This window comes from Ambystoma mexicanum, chromosome 7p (genome assembly GCF_040938575.1).
Source record: "Ambystoma mexicanum isolate Mex_15411 chromosome 7p, UKY_AmexF1_1, whole genome shotgun sequence".
NCBI classification, from domain to species: domain Eukaryota; kingdom Metazoa; phylum Chordata; class Amphibia; order Caudata; family Ambystomatidae; genus Ambystoma; species Ambystoma mexicanum.
This window is the reverse complement of record NC_090939.1, coordinates 609,610,847-609,635,049: the sequence shown is the minus strand read 5'-3', so window position 1 is coordinate 609,635,049 and position 24,203 is coordinate 609,610,847. Positions and strand designations below refer to the sequence as shown.

The 24,203-nt window shown below is 43.3% G+C and overlaps 1 protein-coding gene across 2 annotated transcripts in view; it reads right to left on the bottom strand.

Moving 5' to 3' along the window:
• Window positions 1-24,203, bottom strand: part of PLCXD1 (phosphatidylinositol specific phospholipase C X domain containing 1) — a 332,120-nt gene that overhangs the window by 81,701 nt on the left and 226,216 nt on the right. For both annotated transcript variants that reach the window (XM_069636623.1, XM_069636624.1), the window contains one exon: window positions 15,280-15,435. In XM_069636623.1, the coding sequence (XP_069492724.1) occupies window positions 15,280-15,435 (156 nt within the window). The remainder of the gene's footprint in view (window positions 1-15,279; window positions 15,436-24,203) is intronic.

The window sequence follows — 24,203 nt, the reverse complement described above, 5'->3', positions numbered from 1 at the left end:
TTCATGGTTTCTCGTTTTTGTTGGGCACATTTTAATTTTTTTATGGAGGAAAAATGGATGGTGTATATGTCTCTTAGCTGTAAGGCTGGTTTTATCACTACCCACAGGACACTTGATGTGGATAATAAACAGAGGCACAGGAATTGTATCATATTCTGAGGTGCAGTTATTCTGATGCAATAATCAGCCTTACACACATTATTAGAAGCATGTTCTCCTGGCACTTGAATTACTTCATTAAAGTGGCACTTGAACTCCTATCAGTATGTTTTTTGACACATTGCTTTTAATTGTCATTAATTCATTGGCAAATGTATTCTGCCAGAATTTCTTGACAGCCACATCAGTTTATGACAAGAGATATTTGTGTTTTGTAGTACATACTAGTGATTTTCCAGTGGCATAAAACATTTGCAAGGTACTGTGGCAGATGTTGAAGACTTGGACTGGTTGACAAGTTTTCTGTTTAATCACATATGACACATTTTATTTTAGCCTATGTGTTTGGAAAAAGTGTTGTAAGATTTGTCAAGAATTGCAGTGGCTGGGAAGAGGAAATTCCTTTCCAAACTCTTCTGCGATGGTAGCTCACTAAATACGCATGGTCACAAAGTGGCTTACCTCATTAGTCAGTTGCGCACATGGAAAATAATGTGTGCACAACAGGAAACCAGTTCCGCACATAGAAAAAAATATTTAGAGGGAACATTGGTGAAGACACTGGCTGTCTATTCTTATAATATTGTTCTGTAGTCTGCCATCTAAAAAGGTAGGGGGTGGATTGCATTGCACTATGCAGTGGCCTTCAGGTGTAACCAAAGCAAGAAATCACCCCCTCTCGCCAGTCACCCTCCCCTCCCAGTTCGAGTAGCAGCTGAAATTGACCGGTGTCTTTTGGCAATCTTTCGTATATACTGGCACAGGAACTGAGCTATAAATATTCAAAACCGCACTAGATTTGACTTGGGGGAGACAGTTTCACAAATAGGTAGGGCATAGGACATTACTGTAGCTTTGTTTACAGGACGCTGCACGGCATATGCTACAACCTCTTTAGCCCTCAGTATAGAAAGGCTGTGTACACAACTTTGTATTTTGCATATTCTAGCTGAGCAATCTCAAAATGGATCCCCCAAGATAGATACATGGGATGGAAGACATGTACCTGATGTACAGACCTTACAGAAAGTACATATTGGGGCGGTAAAGAAGTCTGCAATCTGCATCTCTGGATGTTTTGTACAACTCCCATGACATACTACTATTGATCATGATGGCTGATGGTTGAGGAGAGCTGCAGTCAAAAACATTAAGGGCCAAAGGTTACACATCCAAGATCAGTGCAGTGTCAAAACAGCCCATCCCTAATGCTAGGCTATGTTATTTGATGATTTTTGCTATACTTTTCCAGTCTGAATACTGCAGTATGATGACCTCCAACAACAACCCATTGCGCTATACAGCAACCCGAAATCTGCCATTGAGAATGACCCTGCGTATCTTGTCTTTTGATGGAGCAGAAGCTGTACTTGGGAGATTAGCTCACCATAATTAAACTATTTTGAACTTTTAGTGTTGCAATGTTCATGGTAATAAAGACCAGTTCAGAAACAAACCGCTGTAGTATGTGTTACATTTTTAATGTTGCATTGAATGGAGCTGGTTGGGAGCTGTCACCAAATGTGCAGCAGGGAAGTGATTGACAATCATAGCAACTTTAATGTCTTTGGGTGAAGGGCATAGCAGTGTGAACATTTCGCTTTAATGGGACACCAAAGTAAACGTGGTAGAGAGGAGGGGTTTAGGGGGAGGGCTATGATGCATGGCACACAAATGTCCACCAACTAAGGCCCCATTAGTATGTAGATGATGGCAGCAGAGCTTAATTAGGCGTGAATGAGCAGCTGTGCAGTGTAAGGTGGAGCAGCAAAAGAATTGAAGTGTGGGCCACTTAGGTGGTGGGGATAGTCAGAGAAAATGTGAACCACCTCCTAAGCCATGCAGTGATTAAGCATAATGCTCAAGAATGGTGCAAACAAGGTTGCCAGCAGTTGTGGAAGCATGGGGAGTGTACACTATGCTGTACCTGAACATGGAGTAATGGAAAGTGATTGTCATTTTGCAGCCAAGTACATTGTGACCATGCAGATGGGTTAAAGCTCACGTATGCTTCTCCAGGCATCGTCACAGTGCTAGTTGTGAAGTGTAAAGAGCTCACCTTTGGTGGCAAGGTGCTGCATTTAATTTCCACCTCTGACAACACCTTTGTGATTTTTTTTTTTTTTTTTTACACTTTATATTGGAACTTTTGATATCCTCAAGCAATTATTTTCCTATTGTTTTTTTATATTGTAATCTACGTAGCAAAAAAACAAACCATCATGGGAAAAATCAAAATGGAAAGCATAACTATAATACATACTCAAAAAATGCTGCAAGTGTAAATTATACACATAAATGAACGCATTAAAGAAAATCGAATCCTGCAACCCAATTGATGAGGGGGTCACCAAACTGATGAGGCTCACACCTGGTTCAAACTCTGCTACTCAGTCTGTCATAGGTACACCAGGCAGCCGTTCAACCCTGCCTGTGTCTCAGTCTCAGCATGCCGGTGGCCGGGGCGCGATCATGAAGATGCAAGTTCTCCTACCCCTTGAGAAATGATAAACAGGGGCTGGTCAGACTGGGTGCAGCAAATCTCAGCTAGCCTGGGGCCAAACTAGCACTTGGAAATGTGGCTGATGTGGCCAATTGGCCAATAAAAATAAGCAGTAGGTTCAGAACACACCCTCTGGTACGTCATTTGCATAGTAGAAGTGCTGCTTAGGCTTGGGTCCAAGGAATGGATTCCCCAGCAGCAGAGAGGGTGTCCAGTCAATTGGTCGACAGCAAACTGGTCGACTGCAATATTTGGTCGACACCATTTGGTCGAATGCCAAATGGTCGAATTTTTTTTTTTTTTTATATATGTGTTTTGTGGGTTTTCATGTGGGGAAAAAAAAAAGAAAAAAAAGGGGGTTGGGGGACCCCCCCAAAAAAACCCAAAAAAGGGGTAAAAAAAAAAAAAAAATTCGACCATTTGGCATTCGACCAAATGGTGTCGACCAGTTGTCCTGTCGACCAAATGTTTTCGACCAATTGACTGGTAACCGCAGAGAGAGCGTAGAAACTTTCTAACATGCTTTCTAGCAAACCCCAATGCAGACCAGACTATTGTAGACGAGTAAAGGAAGAAGTAGTTCACAGATAGAGGGATGGGGTAATGAGATACGCTATGGGGCAAAGACTCTGAAGAAATACACAGGGCACAAACATTATATACTATGCATTCTACCCCTCCGCCAGAGAAATCAAAGCCGGTCCCAAAGGATGCACATGTAACATCAAAGGATCTTCCACCATCCTGTCCATTCACGAAATAAACAAACACACGGAGCACTAAAAACCACTGCCCACCTTCCTTTATAATACCCCCTTCCATACATTGCTTAATGAGGCCATGAAAAAAATCCCCTGCTTAGATTACATGAATTGGAGAAAGTAACTGCCATGCTCGGCAACCGTTTCGCGAGACTGATCCCCTTAGATGGACAAACTATAGCCATTTGGTACTGCCTACCTCCAGCAGAAGGGTGTGGGCAGAAGTCCCTCTGCTTTACTGGAGTCTCAAGGAGAGAGGCGGTCAAAGCCATTATGTGGTTTTTCAGGTCTCACTGAGAAGCAATTGGTGTTGTTGGTGCACTATTATTTTTGCAGAAGGAAGTCCTTGTCACTCTCACACGATTCGTACACTTGGCGTTCCCAGGTCTGAAGTGAGTAGTGTACATTTGGCTCAGATACACACGGCCGCTCCGTTGCCCTGCTGTGGTAACAAACTGTGCGGGTCCACTTCGTTTGGGACGTCTTTTACTCAGCTCTGCTGCTGCAGACAACACGACGACGAGACGTCCCCTGCTCTCCTGAACCTGCCAGCGACTGAAACTGACGCGGAGAAGCCTGGGTCTGCTTGCATCGGGGACCGGTGAGTAGCATAGCTAGGAACTGGTCGCCCTCCTGCAGGAGCCCATAGCTTTTCCCCGCTGTGTCAAAACAGCACGCCTTTCCATACTCGCGCTCTGCTTCTGCCCACAGTGGAGGCTGCGCTTGAGTCGCGGAACTCTGCTGTTCTTCATTTGTGCACTAAACTGAACTGCCCGATTCCCTCGAAGAGACTCCCCCTTTTGCCCGTTGGCACCAGCGTGTGCAGGTACTTTTGAGCACAAGGCTCCACTCTTCGTAGGGCTCGGTCTTCCTTTTAGTTAGGTGCCTCTGAAGGCGGACTGGGTCTAAGCATTATTTCGCACTGCCTGTTTTCCTTCCCTTTTAGGTGGACTACACATTTCGTGCATCTAACGCTTGAGACTTGTTTGTATTTGTATATATATTGTATTGGTATGGTATGTGTTGGTTTACTAGAGTTGTATTGTGATTTCTCGCTACGGTCATTGTTTTAAAGGCCTTGGAATAAATGTGTATATATTTTTAATATAACACCTGTTTGGAGTAGTTTGTAAGTGTCCTTGCTTTGTGTGCTCATTGCGGGCTTTCAGTCACCCTCACCCCTCTTGAGACCTAGTCTTGACCGCCGCGATCGCTACCCTGATTGGTCTGGCTTGTCCAGAGGTTACCCTGTTCCAAGTAATTAGGTTGGCCTTCTGAACTTCTGCGCCACCAGGACAGAGTTCAGAAATCCGTCTTAACATAGTCCTAATCAGAGTTTGGTAAGGACCCTCTAATACAGTGGACAATGTCATTTTTAATAATTGATAAGCAACAACTAGTATGGCGAATCAAATAAAAAAATACCCATTTTTCAAACTGTCAGTATCTTCATAAACATTCAGGGGAAGCTTTAGCACATTACCATTACTCCAGAGGGGCCATCCGGATTGTTCCCATACCTGCAAGAACTATTTAACTAATGATATTTCAAATGCTTTGGTTGACGGCTCAGCGAAGTTGGATTTACGCCGGGCACATCAGCCATCAATATGGGCGGGCCATTGTCCCATACGTGCAATCAGAATTTGGTAAGTATTGTCACAGATGCTTGGGTTGACAGCTCAAGGGGGATTAGATTTGGGTCAGACAGGGGTGCATACCAATCATCAATACCAGGAAACTGCTTCCCATTTACACCATCCAAGGATTTCTGCTAATATATTGACAACTCCTGTCCTGAGTAGTAGGCCACTTGATTATAGGGTCTTTCGTAGCAGTAGTAGACTCGAGAGCACATTGAACATTACTACTACAGAGCTTGGAGGGAGGCCGAGTGGAGAGTTCACCCAATCCTTTAACCAAGGGAGCTAGCTGTTCCTTTAAGATTTTGAATTCAGTGACCATGGTGAGCATTTGGTTAGCAGCTGTATGCAGAAGGGATTCGATAGTGGGGATCGAAGGCAATTCAGGATTAGCACCTGAACCAATACAGTCGCTACTCATCCATATCAAAGAAGAAGGTCTGTGTGCTCACCTCACTAGTTGACAAAGAAAGAGCTGTTCAAGGTCCAGTTTCAACCGCACCAATGTGTAAACTTTTAAGGCTGACGAAACAGCCTAAGTGCTGAGACAAACAAAGGAACGCAACAAACTATATGGCCCCCAATGGAGCACCCCCGGTAGTCATAGAACTCTCGACAGGGCAGCCGTGCTAACAGTTATCACCCGAAACACAACCGGGTAAACTAACCAGGTCAGTGCTTCAAGGACTGCCTTCTTAACGCTGGAGAAATGCACAACAGCGTGCAGCGGTCTCAGTCTTCCAACCAGGCTGAAGCAAAACCTACACAGGTGGGTAAAGCAATTAAACTTGTAGACTTACGGCAGACATAGTGAGTAAAGAATCCAGATAAAAGTAAACTTGATTTAATTTGGTTTGGGAAATAAACAAACAGAGAACCAGTGGATCACCATGGGCACACTGACCGGCTTGAGGGGCTGCCTTAGTCCGTCTCCCCACCCAACTTGGCAACTCCACCTTAACCTGGTTTCCACAAACTAACAGGGTCACTTGACCCAGTAAAAAAAAGTAAAAAAGATATAAATTAAAAAAAAATTGCTCAACAATTCCAGATAAGCCCAGTACTCCAGTGATGGCATCAGTGCTGTGGATTCCTGGGGCAGTTCTGGAGTGACACGATCCTCTTTAACACGCTTAATCTTGCTTGCGTGCTTGCTTGTACGCCGGCCGCCTTTGTCCGCTATTCACGCTCACCATCCGCAACCACTGCCAACCACTCCACTTCTCCTCCGCACTGGATAGCTATAACAGTGGCTATAATGATAGATAACCAGCAGGACCTCTCCTGCTACACCCTTGGGTTCCATGGAATTCAGGCCCAACAGGCTAAATTGCACTGTTTAAGGGCACAAATGCGAACACTGTCACAATAAGGCATGTGAAGGCCAAGAGAAGAAAAGCAACAAAAGCTGTAACACAGAGCCCACACCTTTGGGTCCCGCATATTAAAAACAGGCATAGGCACAACTGATATCGGCCACCATCTACTGTAAACCCCTCTGCCCCCCCTGTACTAACTGCCTACGTACAAGCAGCCTTCGATAGCCTGCAGTTGGCTACAGGTTGTGGAAAGCACTCAGGCAGGAGTGACAGCGGAAGGTCAGTTCAGTCAGACAGAGCAGGGCAGTCATAGCCAGAATGGGTCCCTTTCTGGACAGATCTTTACTTACAGGACTCGTACTCTTGCTCTCCACCCACCCTCCTAGGACAACAACGCCGTCCACCTCTTTCCGACACCTGTCCACGGAAAATACAGAGCCATAACTTTCAACCAACTTTGTCAGCGAGCAGGACGAAAAGTGCCACTTTCTGAGGAAGTGCTAGAGGAAAGGTCCCAACGACATATCGAGTCCTTGTCAAGCCACACCACTGCTACCCTGAGGCCACTTCCAACACAGATTTCTTCTATTACACTCCTACATTTAGAAGACATGTGTTTGTCCTTCTAGGAAACTCTTAAATTGACTTAGTCTCCAGTTGCTGTGAGGCACATTGAAATTAGGGTTAGCCTTGCTAAACCATTCTATTGGTTTTGCCGTGATACGTTCGAGACATTGTTGTATGTCTTTTTCCTTCCACCGTGTATTTTTGGTGTTCTGTCCATGCCAGGATGAGTTTGGTGTGCACTTTCGCCCTCTCATTAGTTGAAAAGGTACAACCCCTGTGATTGTGTCAAGTTGAAAGTGGCACTAATGACTGACAACGGGTGCTGGACAGCTACTTGACAATCGGTGTTGGCTCTGGTTTTTGCATATTTTCTTTGATTAACCTATTGGCTCCTAGTTGGCAATTTCGATGGGGATGGTAGAGGGCTGCCCTGTGATGCATTATTCTTTTTCTCTGTAGGAAGGTTACTATGTCCTTTGATGTAAATTGAATTATATTGTCGAAGAGGGTGCTGCAGCATCATTTTCTGCAAAATACCTTAATCAAATTATCGACAGTGGTCGTAATGGTCTGAACAAAAAGGGCTTCGACCCATTTAGAGGTAGTCTGTCAGTACTCCTACATAGCACTGGTCACAGAGCATATAATCGAAGGCAATCAATAAGTGTAGGGTCTCCACTTATGCACAGGACTTCCTGTGCTTCGAGATAATAGCAGTGGGTGATTAGCTGGTCACAAATCTGTGATCCACTAACAAATGCACAGGTGCTGGCTACCGGTTCCGATTCTGTGACAAAGCTGGCAACAGATTCCAAGGAAGTTTTTAGCCTGGTATAAAAAACATTGACATTCCAGAATATTAGGCATCTTTAAACCTGCCTGGCAGACTGGCTTGTGCTTCAAAGAAGGAGTTTGTGAATGCCGACCCATCAAGTTTGTGTGAAAAGCAAGGGCGAGCAGTCTCTGACTGTCAGCATCTAGAGCATTGTAGTGAAGCAGAGGTTGGCGGTTGTGTACAAATCCCAAGAGGTCTATGGATTCTAGGTAGGTATGGCTTGGGGGATTGACACAGCCTGTGAAGTGGGTGGTTCACCAGGTGATCATACGAATGCAGGCGGGGGAGCTACTCCCTGCATGATGGATTAAGGTAAGCCAACACATGCACCAGGGAAAGTCAGATGTATGCATTATAAGCAGCAGCCTGTGGTTGTGACTGTGCCTTTGGAGCGGGCCAGGTGATGTAAGCAGATTTCGTGAAGGATCTTCATAGCCACTTTGGTGATGGAGGTTGAAGCCTCACCATACAATAAAGTCCAGAAGAGCGGTAGCTGAAGAAAACGGGCTTTGTTCAATGGGAGCACTGAGCTCTGTACATTATCTGTACTGTACTGGTTCTCACTTGGTTGCTGCCTCTTGAAAGTCACTTTCCATGCAATTTGGAACACTTTGGAATTGCTGCTTTAACTTCCCCTACGAACGCTGGGAACGCTGGGAGCTCTGCCCATATCTTTAACGCTCTGTCTTTAAAAACTCAGAAAAACCGCAGAGCGAACTGCGCGAAGGGAGTTAAGTGAGACAGTTGGCAGTTCGCAGGTGGCAGGCGTGGTGCAGAGCTGCACTCGCCAGCCACCTGCCCGCTGCCTGCTTAGCTCAGCCTGTAATTTTGCTTGCTTCAGTACTGGCACCAACAGAGTTGGATTGTCAGTGATCCGCCAAAGGCAGAAACTTTCTGTAAGTATGAACAAAAACTGCTATTGATATTCTGCAGTAGGAAACCCCAACATGCTGGTTCTTAAAGCAACCTTGATTCCTTCAGGGAGACTGCAGGGCTAAGCCCTTTGATCCCCGAATCTGCGTGTGTTTCTCAAACAAGTGCACGGCTTCTCAAAGTCCTAAAAGCCCTGCCACCTTTCCTTTTCTTTATTCCAAATTACAATGAAAACGCGACAAGGCAAGAGAGCTTTACACTCTCAGAATTTAATGGAAACCAACGCGGGCTTAAATTTGGAGAGCGAAGAGACTCGTCTATTGACTCCTGCTGCTCCAAACCCTCGCTCTCCAAATCAGAATGCTGACTTGTTAAATCCGATGTATACCCACACTACAGACCGCAGTAATACCCTTCATGGTCAGCCTCAACACGAAGCGAGCTCAACATCAACAGAAAGAAGTGGAGATGCACAAGAAAATGCCCCTCTAAACATGTCTAAAGCCTTTGAACATATCCCAGCAGCAGAGCCCGCCCTAGATTCAAATTATGTTTACTTAGATGAGGTCTTCATAGCTTCTGTGCATGATGATCTGACCGCGAATCCAGTGGAGTGGACCATCGTAAATCAGCAGCCGAAAGATCTGGCGACAGCCGGTCATAAAAAACTGACATCTTCGAGGTATGACACCCCTCAGTCAGACACCCCATTTAGCAAGAGAGATTGCTTTATTCTCGACCATGTCAACAAGCTAAATAACTCTGATCTCACGGCTCAGCTGAGCAAATATCTCTGTGCTAGCTGAAAAAATCTCCACTCAAAAACGACAAAGTCTAGCCTCTATCCACAAGAATATGCTAGAGTTGGAATATACCATGTCAACGGACAAACACTACCCTATAGGTTCGATAAATGATTTACAAAAGAATGACGAACCTCAAGCGGATCACCTGCCCCAAAGTGATGACTTGAGCCTAGGACGAGTAAACATCTCATTGATACCATCATCACAACCTTTGAATGAGAGTAGTATACGACGAATGTTGCCTTCGACAATGTATCAACTTCATCTGATTCAACTAGTGGCTCGGACTCTAGCAGTGAAGATCAAAACTGAGACCTAATGAAGGAGAATGCACAGCCGATTGCCCTAAACATCGATGCATCTGAACTTCAAAAGGACCATTCTTGCTTCCATTTAACTTATATGAGGCACTTCATGAAACAATGAGAGACCGGAGCACATTAACTACCATGCTCCAGTCTAAGCCATCTATAGTGGAGCTGCTAGCAACCAAAATAAAATCTCGTTTAGATAAGGAAGCAGGAACATCGTCAGTCTGGCAAAATTGGTTAGCTGACCTAGCACGAAGAGAAGCCAATGAGTCTCATAGTACATACACCTTATGGAGAGAAAGCTAGTGAACTTCCTACGCAAAGTCATACATCCGTAGAGCCCTCATTTCAACCGGAAATTTCTAACCAAATTTCAAAGAATGCAGTGCCTGTAACATCTTCGATTCATCTAACACAGCCAATCTTAGAAAAAGCAGTTGGTGGAAACATGTTCTCCATCTTTGATGGAAAGGACTTGGAAAAAAACTACTGCCAATCATAGGCCTCTTGCTGAGAAGTATAGTGTTTAAAACGAAGAGCCACTGGCTCTCGTGCTTTTCTCCGAAATGTACTAACTCCACCTAAATTTAATGTTGACCAACCGGCTAAGAAAGCGAGGAAAGAACCAGCTATAGGAGAAAGACCACTTCTCTCACCTAAGAAAACATTGACCATGTTTCCCAATGAACTACCAAAAAATGATGCATCTACAGGCAATGCACAAGATTCCATCTCCCTTAGCGATCTATTAGATCTGATTGAATTCGAGGAAGCAGATGATCATTGGAACAATCTTTCAGAATCTGAATGGGCTGAGATTGAAAATGTAGCTTCTAAATTAGCACACCAACCAAGTAAAAAATAACTAAATTTAAACCTAGTGAATTAATTCCTGAAGACAAAACAGCAACGACTTGTGAATTTCTCATGATGGATCAAAAGAGGGAAAAATTGGAGGCACTAAACAAGCAACAAGTCTCTACAAAAATCGAACGCAAGTAGAGATAATCAACGCAAGCGTCTGAATGCAAATAAAGAAAATCTAAAAATATGCTTAGAACGCATTGACAAAGGTAAAAAAGCTCCAATCTTGAACAGGCTCACAGTGATGAAATTATTTCAACATATACCCAATCTTAACTTCATAACAACGGACAACCTAAGGATAGTTGAGTTTGTCTCTGAAAAATCAATGGATGAAGTAGTTCTACACTTGACATGTTGGAAAATAAAATCAAGAACGCAATCCTAGAACAGAACGAGAAGCTACTGAGATTGGGGAATGATCTTCGGGATTATCGATCAACTTCTCATCAAAAATGTCATCAAGACCATAGAGAGTCCTTAGTTAGTGAAAACCGAGATGTATATTCAACTGCCCCTCCTAATCATACTAGACATGCACCTTTACAGACTACTTCCAAAAGTAAGGGGGATCAGAATAAGAATTGTTTGGACAAACATTATCCTAATTTACATAGAAACCATCCGCAGAGGCATAGAACTGACCACCAAAACTCTAAAGATATAGGTCAGCAATTACGAATAGCAGCTAAAATCCCAGTCACGACTCTAAGTACAATAAGAGACTCAACAGCAGACATTCATGGACAAACGGGCGTTACGCATAATCCATTTTAGAGTGCGTAACAATGATACTAAACCTCGGAGGGATGCCACTTAGCTGGAGTTCTTGCAGAACGAAAGTTACAGTAGAATATTGTATCTAAAACAACCCCGGAAATACGGATTGCCAGCTGGAACACCAGATGTTTCAAACCACTATTTATGGAAGAGAGGCAAGACCTATTGAAATATGAGATCATATGCATGCAAGCATCCTGGCTAAGGACTGTTCCAGTGTGTGTTGGGTATGAGTCCTTTTTAAACCCAGCAGGCAAGGGCCTTATGGGTAGACCATACTCGGGGCTCCTAACCTTGAATAAAACAGACTCAATCTATCATGCAACTCAACATTGCATTCCTAATCCCTATATTCAGATTCGCCATCTTCAAACGAACAGTAAAAGCCAAGAAAAGGAGTTCCTATTAAATGTGTACTGGAGACTTAGCTCAAGTGACGCAGTTAATTTCTTATATGCCTTATGTCACGAACTAGATCAAATCACTACACATTGGCCGGATGCACTGATGATCATCGGTGGTGATTTCAACATTCATCTTCTTGATGTTAAAGGCTTCCCCAAAAAAGGGAAAGATCTGTTAGGGAATACTCAAAACTGGTTCCAACAAGTATACACAAGAGACCTACATATGCTTAAATGGAAACACTGCTGGGGGTACACCGGGCCATACCACTTGGGCCGTGGAGATAAGCAGCCCTGTTTAGATTACTTGTTTGTATCAGGCAATCTAAAAAGAAGAATTAAGTGCCTGGAAGTTAAGTCTCAACTCATAAGTGACCAAATTGCAATAGCTCTAGAAGGTGTTGGATCCCGAAATCGTCGAGAACACATGGGCCCTGTACAGGTGACATGGGGCTAAAATAGATAACAAAATGGCAAGAACAATCTAACCACGTTTGGGCAAAGATTTAATCAAGCACTGTGCGCTGACACAAATCAAAGACTATGTGTGGATATTGCGATATTTCTCCAAACCATGCAAAAGCTATGAGACATCCCCAAAGAACCATTACGACCCTATGGTACACAATGCCAAAAATAAAAAAGTTATTTGAGTAATTAAAAAATGTAAATCTGCAGAATGGTACAAAATGGTTCATTTGAGGATACAAAATTTTAAGAATTGGCTAATCGCCACAAAATCCCAACGTCTGCAATCTGAAGCCGAACATATGTTGAAGACTATCACACAGAAAAATACTTGGGATTTGTTAAATAACAGACAGTCCTTTAGATCAGAGAAAATGCTTGCACAAATTAGTGAGGCGAGATGGTGTGATTATACAGACCTATTCTCAGTTACAGAAGCTCCTCCTCAAGAAGCTCCCTCAATCTTACAACAAGAGTGGAACATTGAATTGGACATTAATGATGTGGAAGCAAGAATCAAGAAACTGAGCTCTGAGAGGCGCGGGCCCAGATGGGATTTCAAATCATCTCCTAAAACAAAACCCTGAGGCATGGAGTAAGATCCTAATGCAAATCTTTACACAAGTACTAACAATAAAACAGGTGCCGCCCTCATGGTGTGAAGCCATAATAATACCAATCTATAAAAAGGTGATAGGAACGATCCTCATAACTACCGACCCATAGCGCTGTTGAATTCTATGGGGTAGTTATTTGCCACACTAGTCCCAAGAGATCTCACTAAATGGGCAAAGAACGCAAGAATCCTGGACCATCATCAAACAGGGTTCATTAAAGGAGTCAGCACCTCACTCAATATCTTTATTCTAGGAATTCTGAAAATCAAAGCTCTTGAAGCCTGAACAAGAATCTATATATGGCTTTCTTAGACCTGGAAAAAGCATTTGACTCTGTAAACCGTACAAATCTATGGATCAATTAGAAAAGTAGAATTGCCCTAGTGACTTGATTGCAGCAATCTGGGCTCTTTATTCAAAGACTTCAGTAAAAAGTAGACTGTAACTCGGGTACGCTTTCGAAACATCATAACTCAGGCCTGAAACAAGGATGCGCTCTTGTCGCATTCCTTTTTCGCCTGTACATCGCAGACCTGGCCGAGTCACAAGCAGAACTACAAACTTTCGCTCCTAAAATAAATGGCAAACCAACACCATGGATACTCTATGCTGACGACATTGTTTTCCTGGACCTTACCCAGATGTTAGATTGCTTCCATCAATATCTTAAAACAAATGATCTGTCAACGTGAACAAATTAAAAATCTTACAGATGTCAGCTGCTCAAATTCTGGATCACAGAAATCAAAGCTGGCGGATTAATGGAATGAAAGTCGGTATTGTTTAATCAATATCCTATTTAGGGGTGCTGATTAATAAAAATTGTGATGAAAAAGTACACTATCAGACCCTTCGCCTCAAAACCAAACGCTTAGCAGCCCAAGGCTCTAGGATTCTCTGAAAATATGGACGTAGCACCTCTTCTACTGTTCGATTGTCAAAAAGTCACTGCTGTCTTGACATATGGAGCCAAAGGCATGCTATTCCTATCATGGAAGATCTGGCCATTTAGAGGGCTTATTTTGGCAGATGTGCCTTCGCGTGCCTAACACCTTGAAGATGGCAGTCATACGACAAGAACTGAGACTCCAAACCTTCGAAAACATAGTATTATGGAAAACGATAACATACCGAAAAATCAAGCTAGCTGAAGTTGATTCTCTGCTCAAAATATTTGTCAATCAAGCTACAACCTATGACCCAATGCTTCAAACTGGTGCTCCAAAATTGAGACGATTATGCTCGAGTGACATGTGTGTGAAAATGAGCTACTCTTCAATCCTGAGAAAATTTAAAAAATAAATAAAAGCAAGACTGGATAGAAACATTAAAGAGGCGAAATGAAGACCTGCTAAGACCCTCACAAGAAAAAGAATGGAAAGGGTTAAATAATCAGCCAACCTTTCTAAAACAATTCCATCACCATTCTACCGAGATCTTCAGCTACGAGTGAGATTAAACATTCTACATACTAAAGAAATAGCTTTTGAGAGGAAACAAATTCCTCGAAAGGAAGCCGACTGCAGAGCTGAAGAGACCATAGAATCCTTTGTACATTGGGTGACCGTTTGCCCTCAGCTAACCATTCTTCGATCATCATGCCTGCAAAAAACCTATTCTATGTCACACATGGTGCTTGATCAGGATTGGTGTGACTGGTTGATTATGGGTGAAACGATTATCCTTTGTCTCAAAATGCTTAAATTTATCCAAGCTATTCCAATAAAGATAAAAGATGAGGCTAATTGGAGACGAGATGAGCTATCCATTAGGATTCCTCTAGGTGCCTCCCTTGAACCTTGACTATGTCGCCTATCTCTGTTCTTTCTTTACTCTCCAGCATCTTGTTCTACTTGACTCTTCTTTCCGCTTAGAAACATTCTTTTAAAAAATAAAATTTTGTTATAAATGACGATGAGCTTGATATCGATAATGTATAAGGTTAACCTACATTGTTCAGCCAATTGGTTTGTTCATTTTCTTTTAAACCAATAAACATTAAAAAAAATATATGTTTTTACTGTTATCTAACGGAGTGCTGCTTGCTGGCTGCGTGGCCCTTGTTTGCTCACTCTTCCTCCATGCACACTTGCGCTGCTTGAGTCTCGCGCAGGGGAGATATTACAACTATACTCAAGCACCAACTTTGTATTGTTTAGAACAATTTGTCATGTTATGGTTTCCCAGCATGTGATCAATTATGACATATTTGTTCATGGCTCTGATGAAAAAAAGCAAGACTTTCTTTTCAAGTAGCAAGATAAACGGGAGAATAAAGGTCCGGCTACCATGCACATTGAATACATTTCATATTACAAGCTAAAGCACATCACAAGATGTTAATCAAGAATTAAAATAAAGGAACATACAGTTTTGGGGCACAATTTCAAGCCAAATGTGCGCTTTAGACATGATATAAGGTGTTTGTGATGCTTCACTGTCATTCCATGTAGTTGCCTGCAAGCTAGAATCAATGCCTCCTTGGGGTGAAATTCAAGCCAATTGGACATTTCCTTCAGAGCATCCTATAAAGTAAAAAGAATAGTATTAATGCAAAAAAAAAAGAAAACATGCTGGGCAGTAAAGGAGACAATAGTACTTGCAGCAACCCACTGACAAAGGTTGGACAACCACCACCCAAACCAGATCACGCCCAGCAACCTGCACTTTGGAGGCATCTCCAATAATTCAGTATGGGTCCAATAGGGTCTCTGTAGTTCTGGGGAAGCAGAATTTCCTTTTTAAAACAGGATTTGGAGAGGCTTACAACTTCGGCATCCAAGGACAGCAGTGCCCAAACCCTTTCAAGAGCCCAGTTTGGATACTTAATTTTTGGAACGTTTTGTCAAGTTTCATCCAGAGGGTTAAATTTGTAAGGGGGTGCGAGGTTGGCATCATGGAAAGAGACACGGACAACAGATTTAAAGTTGAACAATGCTTTAAAGTAAAAATCAGGATGGATAAAGACCTAATTTGCCCTATACTAAGGAGGGATTTCCCTACCTAAAGAAATTAAGGAAAGTCTGTTTCACTATTTTCAACTTAAAAGTCAGTCTGCATCAAACTCCTATACTTGCCCTCACAACTAATACAAACAATATGCTGGGATATCAACCAAAAACCTAAACAGTGATTCCAACATAATGTCAGAGCAGAGTCGGTTGCAGTCTCTGCAGGTCGGACTTTTCATTTGCTCCTCTACATTCCGAGTCTGTTCTCACTGTCTACTACAGGAAGAAGGATACAAATACCCAGATACACCGCGGAGCGGCCGCGGAGTCAGAGCAGAGTCAGTTGCAGTCTCTGCAGTCCCTGCCAGGACTGGCAGAGACATGGCGACAACCTCTGACTTCCACCAACCAGGCACTTTAAATATTTCCAGCGAGGGCATAGAAGAAGAAGAAAACATGCGCCTTAGAAGCTCACGGAAACTCCAACTGTCCTCAAGTCCTCCGTTTTCCTCAAAACACCCGGTCAAACTCAGAACTCAGGCTTTATTGCCTATAAACACCACCTTGATGGGCACCTGCCCAACCATCACATCAGCCGGGTCTCAGCGTCAGAAAAAAGCGGCAGTGACCACTCAGAAATCACCTAAAAAGGGCCAATCATGTGTGGCTAAAACTCACATCCCCCTCACGGAAGTCACGAATCAACAAAAATCTAAAAGCTGAGGAGTGAGTCATGAGGTCGAAGCTCTAGCCACAACGCAGCACATAACCGCCTCTCTGACCAAAGAGAACAACGCGGGAAGTGCTAAAAATGCGGGAAAGGTTCCGAATACTCAGCCCGAATACCCAGCCCAGCCCTTGCCAAGTGTCGTAGGCATCCCAGTGCGGCCAGTCGGAGGACCGACCGCGAGGGAAAAGTCTCCACAGGTGCATAGGCTCAACCAGGAAGAGGCCGTAGAGCAACAGGCAAAACCAACTAAACAACCCAAACAAACAAATTGCTGCATAACACAAGACCTCCCACTTACCGTGGAAGCTTGCACTGAGCAGGCGGCTCTTCGGGGTTTGGCGGGTTCCTCTTCCCACGACGCGGCTCAGGCGGGAAGGTCGGCGCCAGAGACGGAGGACCCGCCTCGATGCCGTGGTGGGGTGGCGGCACCCCAGCCGGCGGTGGGGATCCGCGCACAGGTGCACGCGGGCGGCCTCGGGGACGGTGGTACCTCCGGGTCGATTCGCCCGAGGGGTTATTTTCCGGTCGGCTGCCCTTGCGCAGGCGCGTTCGGCGCCAGCCCGGACAGACTAGCTCCCCCGGAGGAGACTAGCGGCACTGCAGCCCAATCCGAGGACAAAACGCCGGACTCGACTGAGGAATGGGAATTCATCCAAGACCCTAAACTCGGGCTTCTGACAAAGAAAAAGACAAGTTCCCAGAGACCCAATGGAGAGTCAAGTAACATCAAAAAACTACAAAAAAAAAAAAAACATAGGACAAATAAATTCCCAAAAAACTGGCCAAATGAATAAAACACAAGAAAGAGCGCTTGAGGATGTTACCCCCAAAACCAGGATCTGCAACTCCATAAAAGAACTTTTCGCTAGACAAGGGAAAAGAAAGCACGATGTGCTTACGGAACTCACTGATGATGAGATACTTGATGCCCTGATCGATGTACAACCCGTAGTGAAAACAAGAAAGACTGCACCAATCCTAAAACCCAACAGGACTCCGAAAATCACAGAAGAAAACTCAGCTGAAATATGCGCAAATGAGTCCGCGCCAAGCGAGATGAATGCTGAGAAGGGGTTGGTTGTACCCCCCCCTTTTTTCCGCGCCAAGCGAGATGAATGCTGAGAAGGGGTTGGTTGTACCCCCCCCCCCTTTTTTGGGGTCTCCAACTACGACCCACCCACTCCAATCGCCCTTAAACAAGGACCGGGGAGCTGAAGTCACCGTCCCGCCATGGCCCAACAAATCAAAAAAAGTTGGTGAAAGCTTAGATTCCGCCTCCCTCAGCAATCAAATAACTTTTACGCCAGACCACCCGGAAGTCTTTATTAAATCTAAAGCCTCATTGTCCCACCATCCTAGAATATCCGCAGACGCAGATTGGCTGCTTTACGGCGCACATAGACCGGCAAGAAGATCTTCTCTTCCTCATTTCGTACGAGAGCCTCGAGAAACGAACCACCAGCAGGAACAGAGGGTTCCTCAAGACTCCTCCTTTGAGGCATCAAACAGAAACCAACCTGATTATTCTGGAAGGCAGAATGAATCCTTTACAAAAAAAACAGACCTAACGACGATAATGTCGGCTATAACAATTGGTTTATCACCATTTGGTAAACTTTACGAGTCTCTCAATGAGACAATGAGAGACCACACTACGTTATTAGCTATGTTGCACACGAAGCTGATTTTCATCGAGGGCTTCATCACTGCAAAAGAAAAGAGTCCCCAAACACCTAAAAATTGTTTCAACTTAGCAACTTCAAGTCCTAAAACGAACAATACAGCAAGGGCGGCTCCCAAACTAAAGAGCGCTTGCGTTCATACACAAACTGATTCTCAACAAGGACCAGTACAATTTGTATTTTCTGTCATTCAAGAAATCTCAGCCAATGAAGAAAACAGAAAACCACAGGCAGGTCCAAAAACCTCTGCTGTCGAACGAAGCCAAAATGATCAAACATGCATCATCATTGACCACTTAAATTCTCCTGATAACAGTATAAAAAGAGCTTCCAACGAAAAACAAAATTACCTGGCATTCGATCACCAGAAAAGTTCATCTAACTTTGGTGAAAAGTCTGCAAATAAAAAAAAAAATCTCCAAGAACTGCTGAAGATTTTTTAGCAGATCAAAGCGCAATGAATATTACCCTCCATCTTTCGCCAGAAACACGAGATAAAATTCCCCCAAGAGCAAGCAAACCAACATCGATATGCTCTTTTGAAAAAGATAAACAATCAAAAAAACGCAGAAGAAAGAGTTCAACTAATACTACTCAAACTCTCTCATGCTCAGACCTCGTCCAGAAAGAAGCTCCGCAAAAAAGTAAACTAGAACAATCATCCTTCGGGTATAGAACTTCTAAAGACAAACCGGAACCACAAGGGCCGGCAGAAATGAAAAAGCAAAGACATCAATCTCATCAAGACAAGATCAAAGACAACAGACCATGGGACAGAAACAGATTAGATCACAGTTCTCCCCGTAAGAGCAATAATGGAATAATTCTAAAACTGGAACAATCCGAAACAAACAGGGAATCGCTAACCTTAAATAGAAGCACTATTATGAAGATTCTGAAAAACACCAAAGACCTCAAACGTTTAACCCCGAAGGAAATCACGCTCGTGGAACCATACCACATTGCTAGAAAAGCTAAAGCTTTTATTCATATAAAGGAGTGCTCTAACTCGTTTATATCCAACAGAGACCCTGAAATCCTCTCAAAATTAGGACTAATCATCACTGAATACACAAAGTCAAAGCGAGCTCCAGCAAAAAACCAACGAGAAAGGTTGCCAGAGAACCTTCGGGATAACATCAGGCAGCAAGACCATATTCGCCACCATCAATCAACGAAAAACGAAGCCTTCGCGATAAAACATCCACGACTAAACTCTGCGGAGATATTGCGGCCAGAAGAACGAAGGTGCACTAATCCATCACAAACGGAGCCTAATCTAAGAAGTTCCAAAATAGACCTGGGAAAAAAGCTTCCCACAATTCATCACGCAACGCTTCCTCTGTCCTTAACTAAAACAAATAGCAAAACCCCTGTTGGACCAATTAAACAACTTTGGGCATGGCTGCCAAAACCTTCATTTTCAAATTCTAGCAAATAGCAGTCAGAAGTGAGGCATACAACATCTGAAACTCCAACTCAAACAAAAGATGTAGCCTCACTGAAATTTGGATCATGGAACACCAGGGGATTTAAACACCTAACAACGAACGGAGATACAAACCTTGGGCAATTTGATATCGTGGCTCTCCAAGAAACTTGGCTAGCAGAAGCTCCAGCGATAGATGGATACTCACTCGAAATTGCACCAGCCAAAAAAGCTGTCATAGGCCGACCGTCCGCAGGTTTGCTAATAGCCGTAAAAAGCGCTCTGGCCTCGAGATAACCAAAAAACGCTCATTTTCCCAAAGTCATCTATCAATTCAAGTGGAATGGTCAAGAAAGGACCCGACAAGTAAAAAGTCTTTAAAGTCAACATTGGCTGTAATAACGGTATATTGGAACCCGAAAGCAATCTCAGACGAGAGATTCCTGAGGATGATCAAAGCTGAGATCGATGACATTCAAGCAAACACAGAAATCACGATGATTGCGATTTGTGGTGATCTAAACGCGTCTTGTCCCGTTCCGAAAAAACCATCGACCAACCTAAAAGAGCCACATCGGGGAGACTCAAGAGGACAAAAATGGGTGAAATTGATGGACTCGAGGCACATATACAACGCAGCCCAAAAGTCAACAAACGCGCAACAAATACCGACATGGGAAAGAGCTCATCAAAATGCCACAATAGATTATATCTTTACTTCTGAACCCCTGCTAAACCTCCTAACATCTTTCAGCGTGATACGAGCAAAAGCAAGTGACCATAATATCGTGGAAACAACTTGGCTGTCTGACAACTCCTCAAAAACAACTATGGAAACAAGGGTCGAAATAAACAACCAAGGAAACCGGCTAAGGATGACAAAAGACCGGATTGTGGAACTTGCTGAATTTTACAGGCAAAAACTTGCTGGTGAAGAAAAAAACAAAAGCCAGCACACAATAGACTATCAACCCCTCTTGATCCCATATCAAAGTGACTATTCAAAAACAACCAGTAAAGCCCCACAAGGCTCACACCAATACAACAAACTCCTGGTTACAAAAAGAAGAGCACTTAGAAAACTCAAACGACAAGCCCAAAAGACAAACTCACAATCGCTGAAGAGGCAATTTAAAGAGGAGACCAAGAAATATAATGGATGATTAAAATTCCACAGAGCTGACCTCTATCAGCAAGACGCCGAACTAATGTTAAAAAAGGTTAATGGAAAAAATTCTCGTGAGTTTTGGACCCTTGTAAAGGGGGCAGGAAATCCTTCAATCGCAACAACAACAAATGCAGTAAGCGAAGAACGCTGGATACAATATTTTACTACGCTTTTCAAGAAACCTCTGACTCACTCGATTCAAACTTGTACCTACACCTGGAGTAGTACACTGTGGGAAGACTACTCGGACAAAGAGGACATCAAAAAAGCAATACAGACTTTAACCACTTCAAGAGTGCCTGGTCCTGATGGGATATCAAATTTTGATCTAAAAACAAACCAAGAACCATGGGCATCTTTTATCAGCATACTCTTCAAAGAAATCTGTCGTTCAAAATCGTTTCCTAGCTCATGGTCATCAGCAACGGTGGTAACAATTTTCAAGAAGGGAGAAAGATCCGATCCATCAAATTATCGACCGATCGCCCTATTAGATACAATAGGGAAAATCTACGGCTCATACCTGCTCACAAGTTTCCAAAAGTGGGCAAAAAATTCGTCATGTTATGACCCGTTGCAAGTAGGTTTCACAAAAAACGTTGGAACAACAATAAACATCATGCTCATAAGCATTTTAAAAAATCTGGCAAGGAAAAAAGATAAAAAGATCTATCTGGCATTTGTGGACCTGACTCAGGCCTTTGACATGATCGATCGAGACCTATTATGGGCGAAGCTAAAAAGATGGAAGTGCCCCGACAAGATTCTTGAACCTATTATTGCACTACATGCAAAAACATCTATCAGAGATAAGTTAAATCAGACCGGTACCCTGTCAGAAGAAATTACAACTGAAAGAGGCGTAAAGCAGGGTTGCCCTCTGGCTCCGGCCCTCTTCACGGCCTTCCTCGGCGACCTAAAAGACTCCGAAGACCAGCCCAGAACTTTTCCACCAAAACTAGGGGGCACAGAAATTCCGAGGCTGCTTTATGCTGATGACATTATCCTGATAGATCAGACCCCGATCGGTCTCCAACAGCAGTTGGATACTTTGAACACTTATGTAACTAAGAACAATTTGCTGATCAATAAAGAGAAAACCAAAATCCTGGTTCTTGAAAGAACAACTAAACCAAACCAAAAACCTAACCACTGGTCGATAGACTCCATAAAAGTGGACCAGGTAAAGGACTTTAAATACTTGGGGGTTATGATTGACTCCTCCGAAAGAGAGACAAGTATGCAATCGAACCTATGGGAAAAGACACGGAAATTATCCTCCCAGGCAAAAGGCCCTAGACCGAAAATTTGGCCGATTTTCTTTGTTGCCTGTAATAAAATATTACAAAGGAAAATTCGTTCCATCAATAACATATGGAGGAGAAGGTATGCCAACTATTCCGCCGAACATCTGGCCACAATTGGAAGCCTATTTCTGGCGAGAACTGCTACACCTTCCGAAATCGACATCCCTACCAGCAATTCGAAGGGAACTGGGACTGCTGTCACTGAAGGCAACTGTCGATTGGAATGAGATGGCCCTTTTTAGAAAAATCATTATGCCAGACTCCGCTCCACAATATAATATGCTTAAAGATGAAACAACTACAGGGAGAAGCGAAATCCTTGCAAAATGGGTGCTCAAACAGAAAGCCTCTCTGTTAAAGATCGGATGCGATGAGAACGATCTAACCCGAAATCCAATGCGGGTGAAGAAGCAGCTCCAAGAGCTTGACTGGATTGATACATTGGAAAAAGCAGCTGCCAATAAGCTCCTTGGCCATTTACCCATCCAACCCAAAAAACTAAATGAAATCTACCAAGTCTTCACATGCTTTCCGGACAAACGCAGAAGAAACATCTTCCTAAGGGCCAGGCTAAACCTCTTGCATACAAACGAGATAAGACCTTTAAGAGGGCTATCAAACACGAACAAGTGCCGTCTTTGCAAGAATACTGCTGAAATAGAAACAATAAGACATCTTTTGATGACATGCCCGAAAACCGTCCATCTCAGGAAAGCATACTTAACCCCGCTCCTAGAATCCTTCGTCCTCCGAGAGGAGGATACTTGGTGGTGCCGCCTCCTAAGTGGGAAAAAAACCTGCTCGACGATAGCAACAACTAAAATCCTAGAAGCTCCTTTGGAAAAATGCTTGAAAAACACAAATCCAACATCTTAAGGACAGAAGCAGACACAGCGACCGGAATACAGGAGAAAAAAAAAATAATAAAGAAGTAAAGTAACAAAGAAATAAAGAAAGAAATTATCAAATGAAAGTAATAAAGTATAAAGAACCAAGGAAATTAGAAACGGAACCACACACAACCACAAACAATAATGGACACAATTACGAATGAACAACCTTTGTAAAATCAATTTAATTTTGATAGCACACAAAGTAAAAAAAATAAATAAATAAATAATGTTTTGAGCCGAAACCACCTCTGGCTTATTTCTTAAGCCTCTTTTCAGGAATGTTCAGAAGTTCCTTATAAAGTAAAATTTGTCTTTCTTCTAACACCAAACAGAAATACAGTTCCGTTGCCCTTCCCCAAGTTCAACACAGTTTCAGGACAACACAGTACCAAGACACCAACGCTTAGGGTTCCCTTCCCCAAAGGTATTGTTAATTCTTAAAAGGAATGAAGCTTTGCTCGTTCAACTGAACCTTCTCAATTTAGGAATCCTCCCCCTTCCCCACCCCCACCCCCAGAAAACTTTGCAAGACATGCTGCTCTGCGGAGTACTTAGTAAGCATAAGCAACCAAGATGGCAACTGTTCCTGATATTTACTCACTTGACAGAACAGAGAAAGAAAGTCGGAGGTGCTTGGTGAGTGGGGCGAGCCTGGCATGCTCATTCAAATACATCAATTCTGTATGAGGACCAATTATATCAGACCTGATAGAGGAAGGGACTTCCTAAGTGGCGGAGCAAAAGCACTATGAAAAAGGACGACTTGGCAAACCAATTTTGAGTTTGGAGAGAGAGGAGGCAAAAGAGGAAGTGTACTGAAGGCGAGCATTAGATTTGGGAGGTGGCAGGAGGAGAGCCAGTGTGGTAACTGGGTGTAAAGAGGTTGAGATGACTTTAAGAGTAGAGAGGTTGGTTTGGGAGGAGGCTAAAGATCATCATGCTTAGTAGGTTGAGATAGTAGGGGCCCAAGAAGTTGTGAAGAGAAAGACATCAGGATGCTGGAAAGGAGACCCCCAGAGCACTGGGAAAGGAGATGCCCGGGTGGCAAGGAAAGGAGAAAGAGCGTGCAATGAGGCTAGGCACAGAGAAGGTGTAGAATTACACTCCAAGAAGGAGGTTGAAGTTGGGAGGTG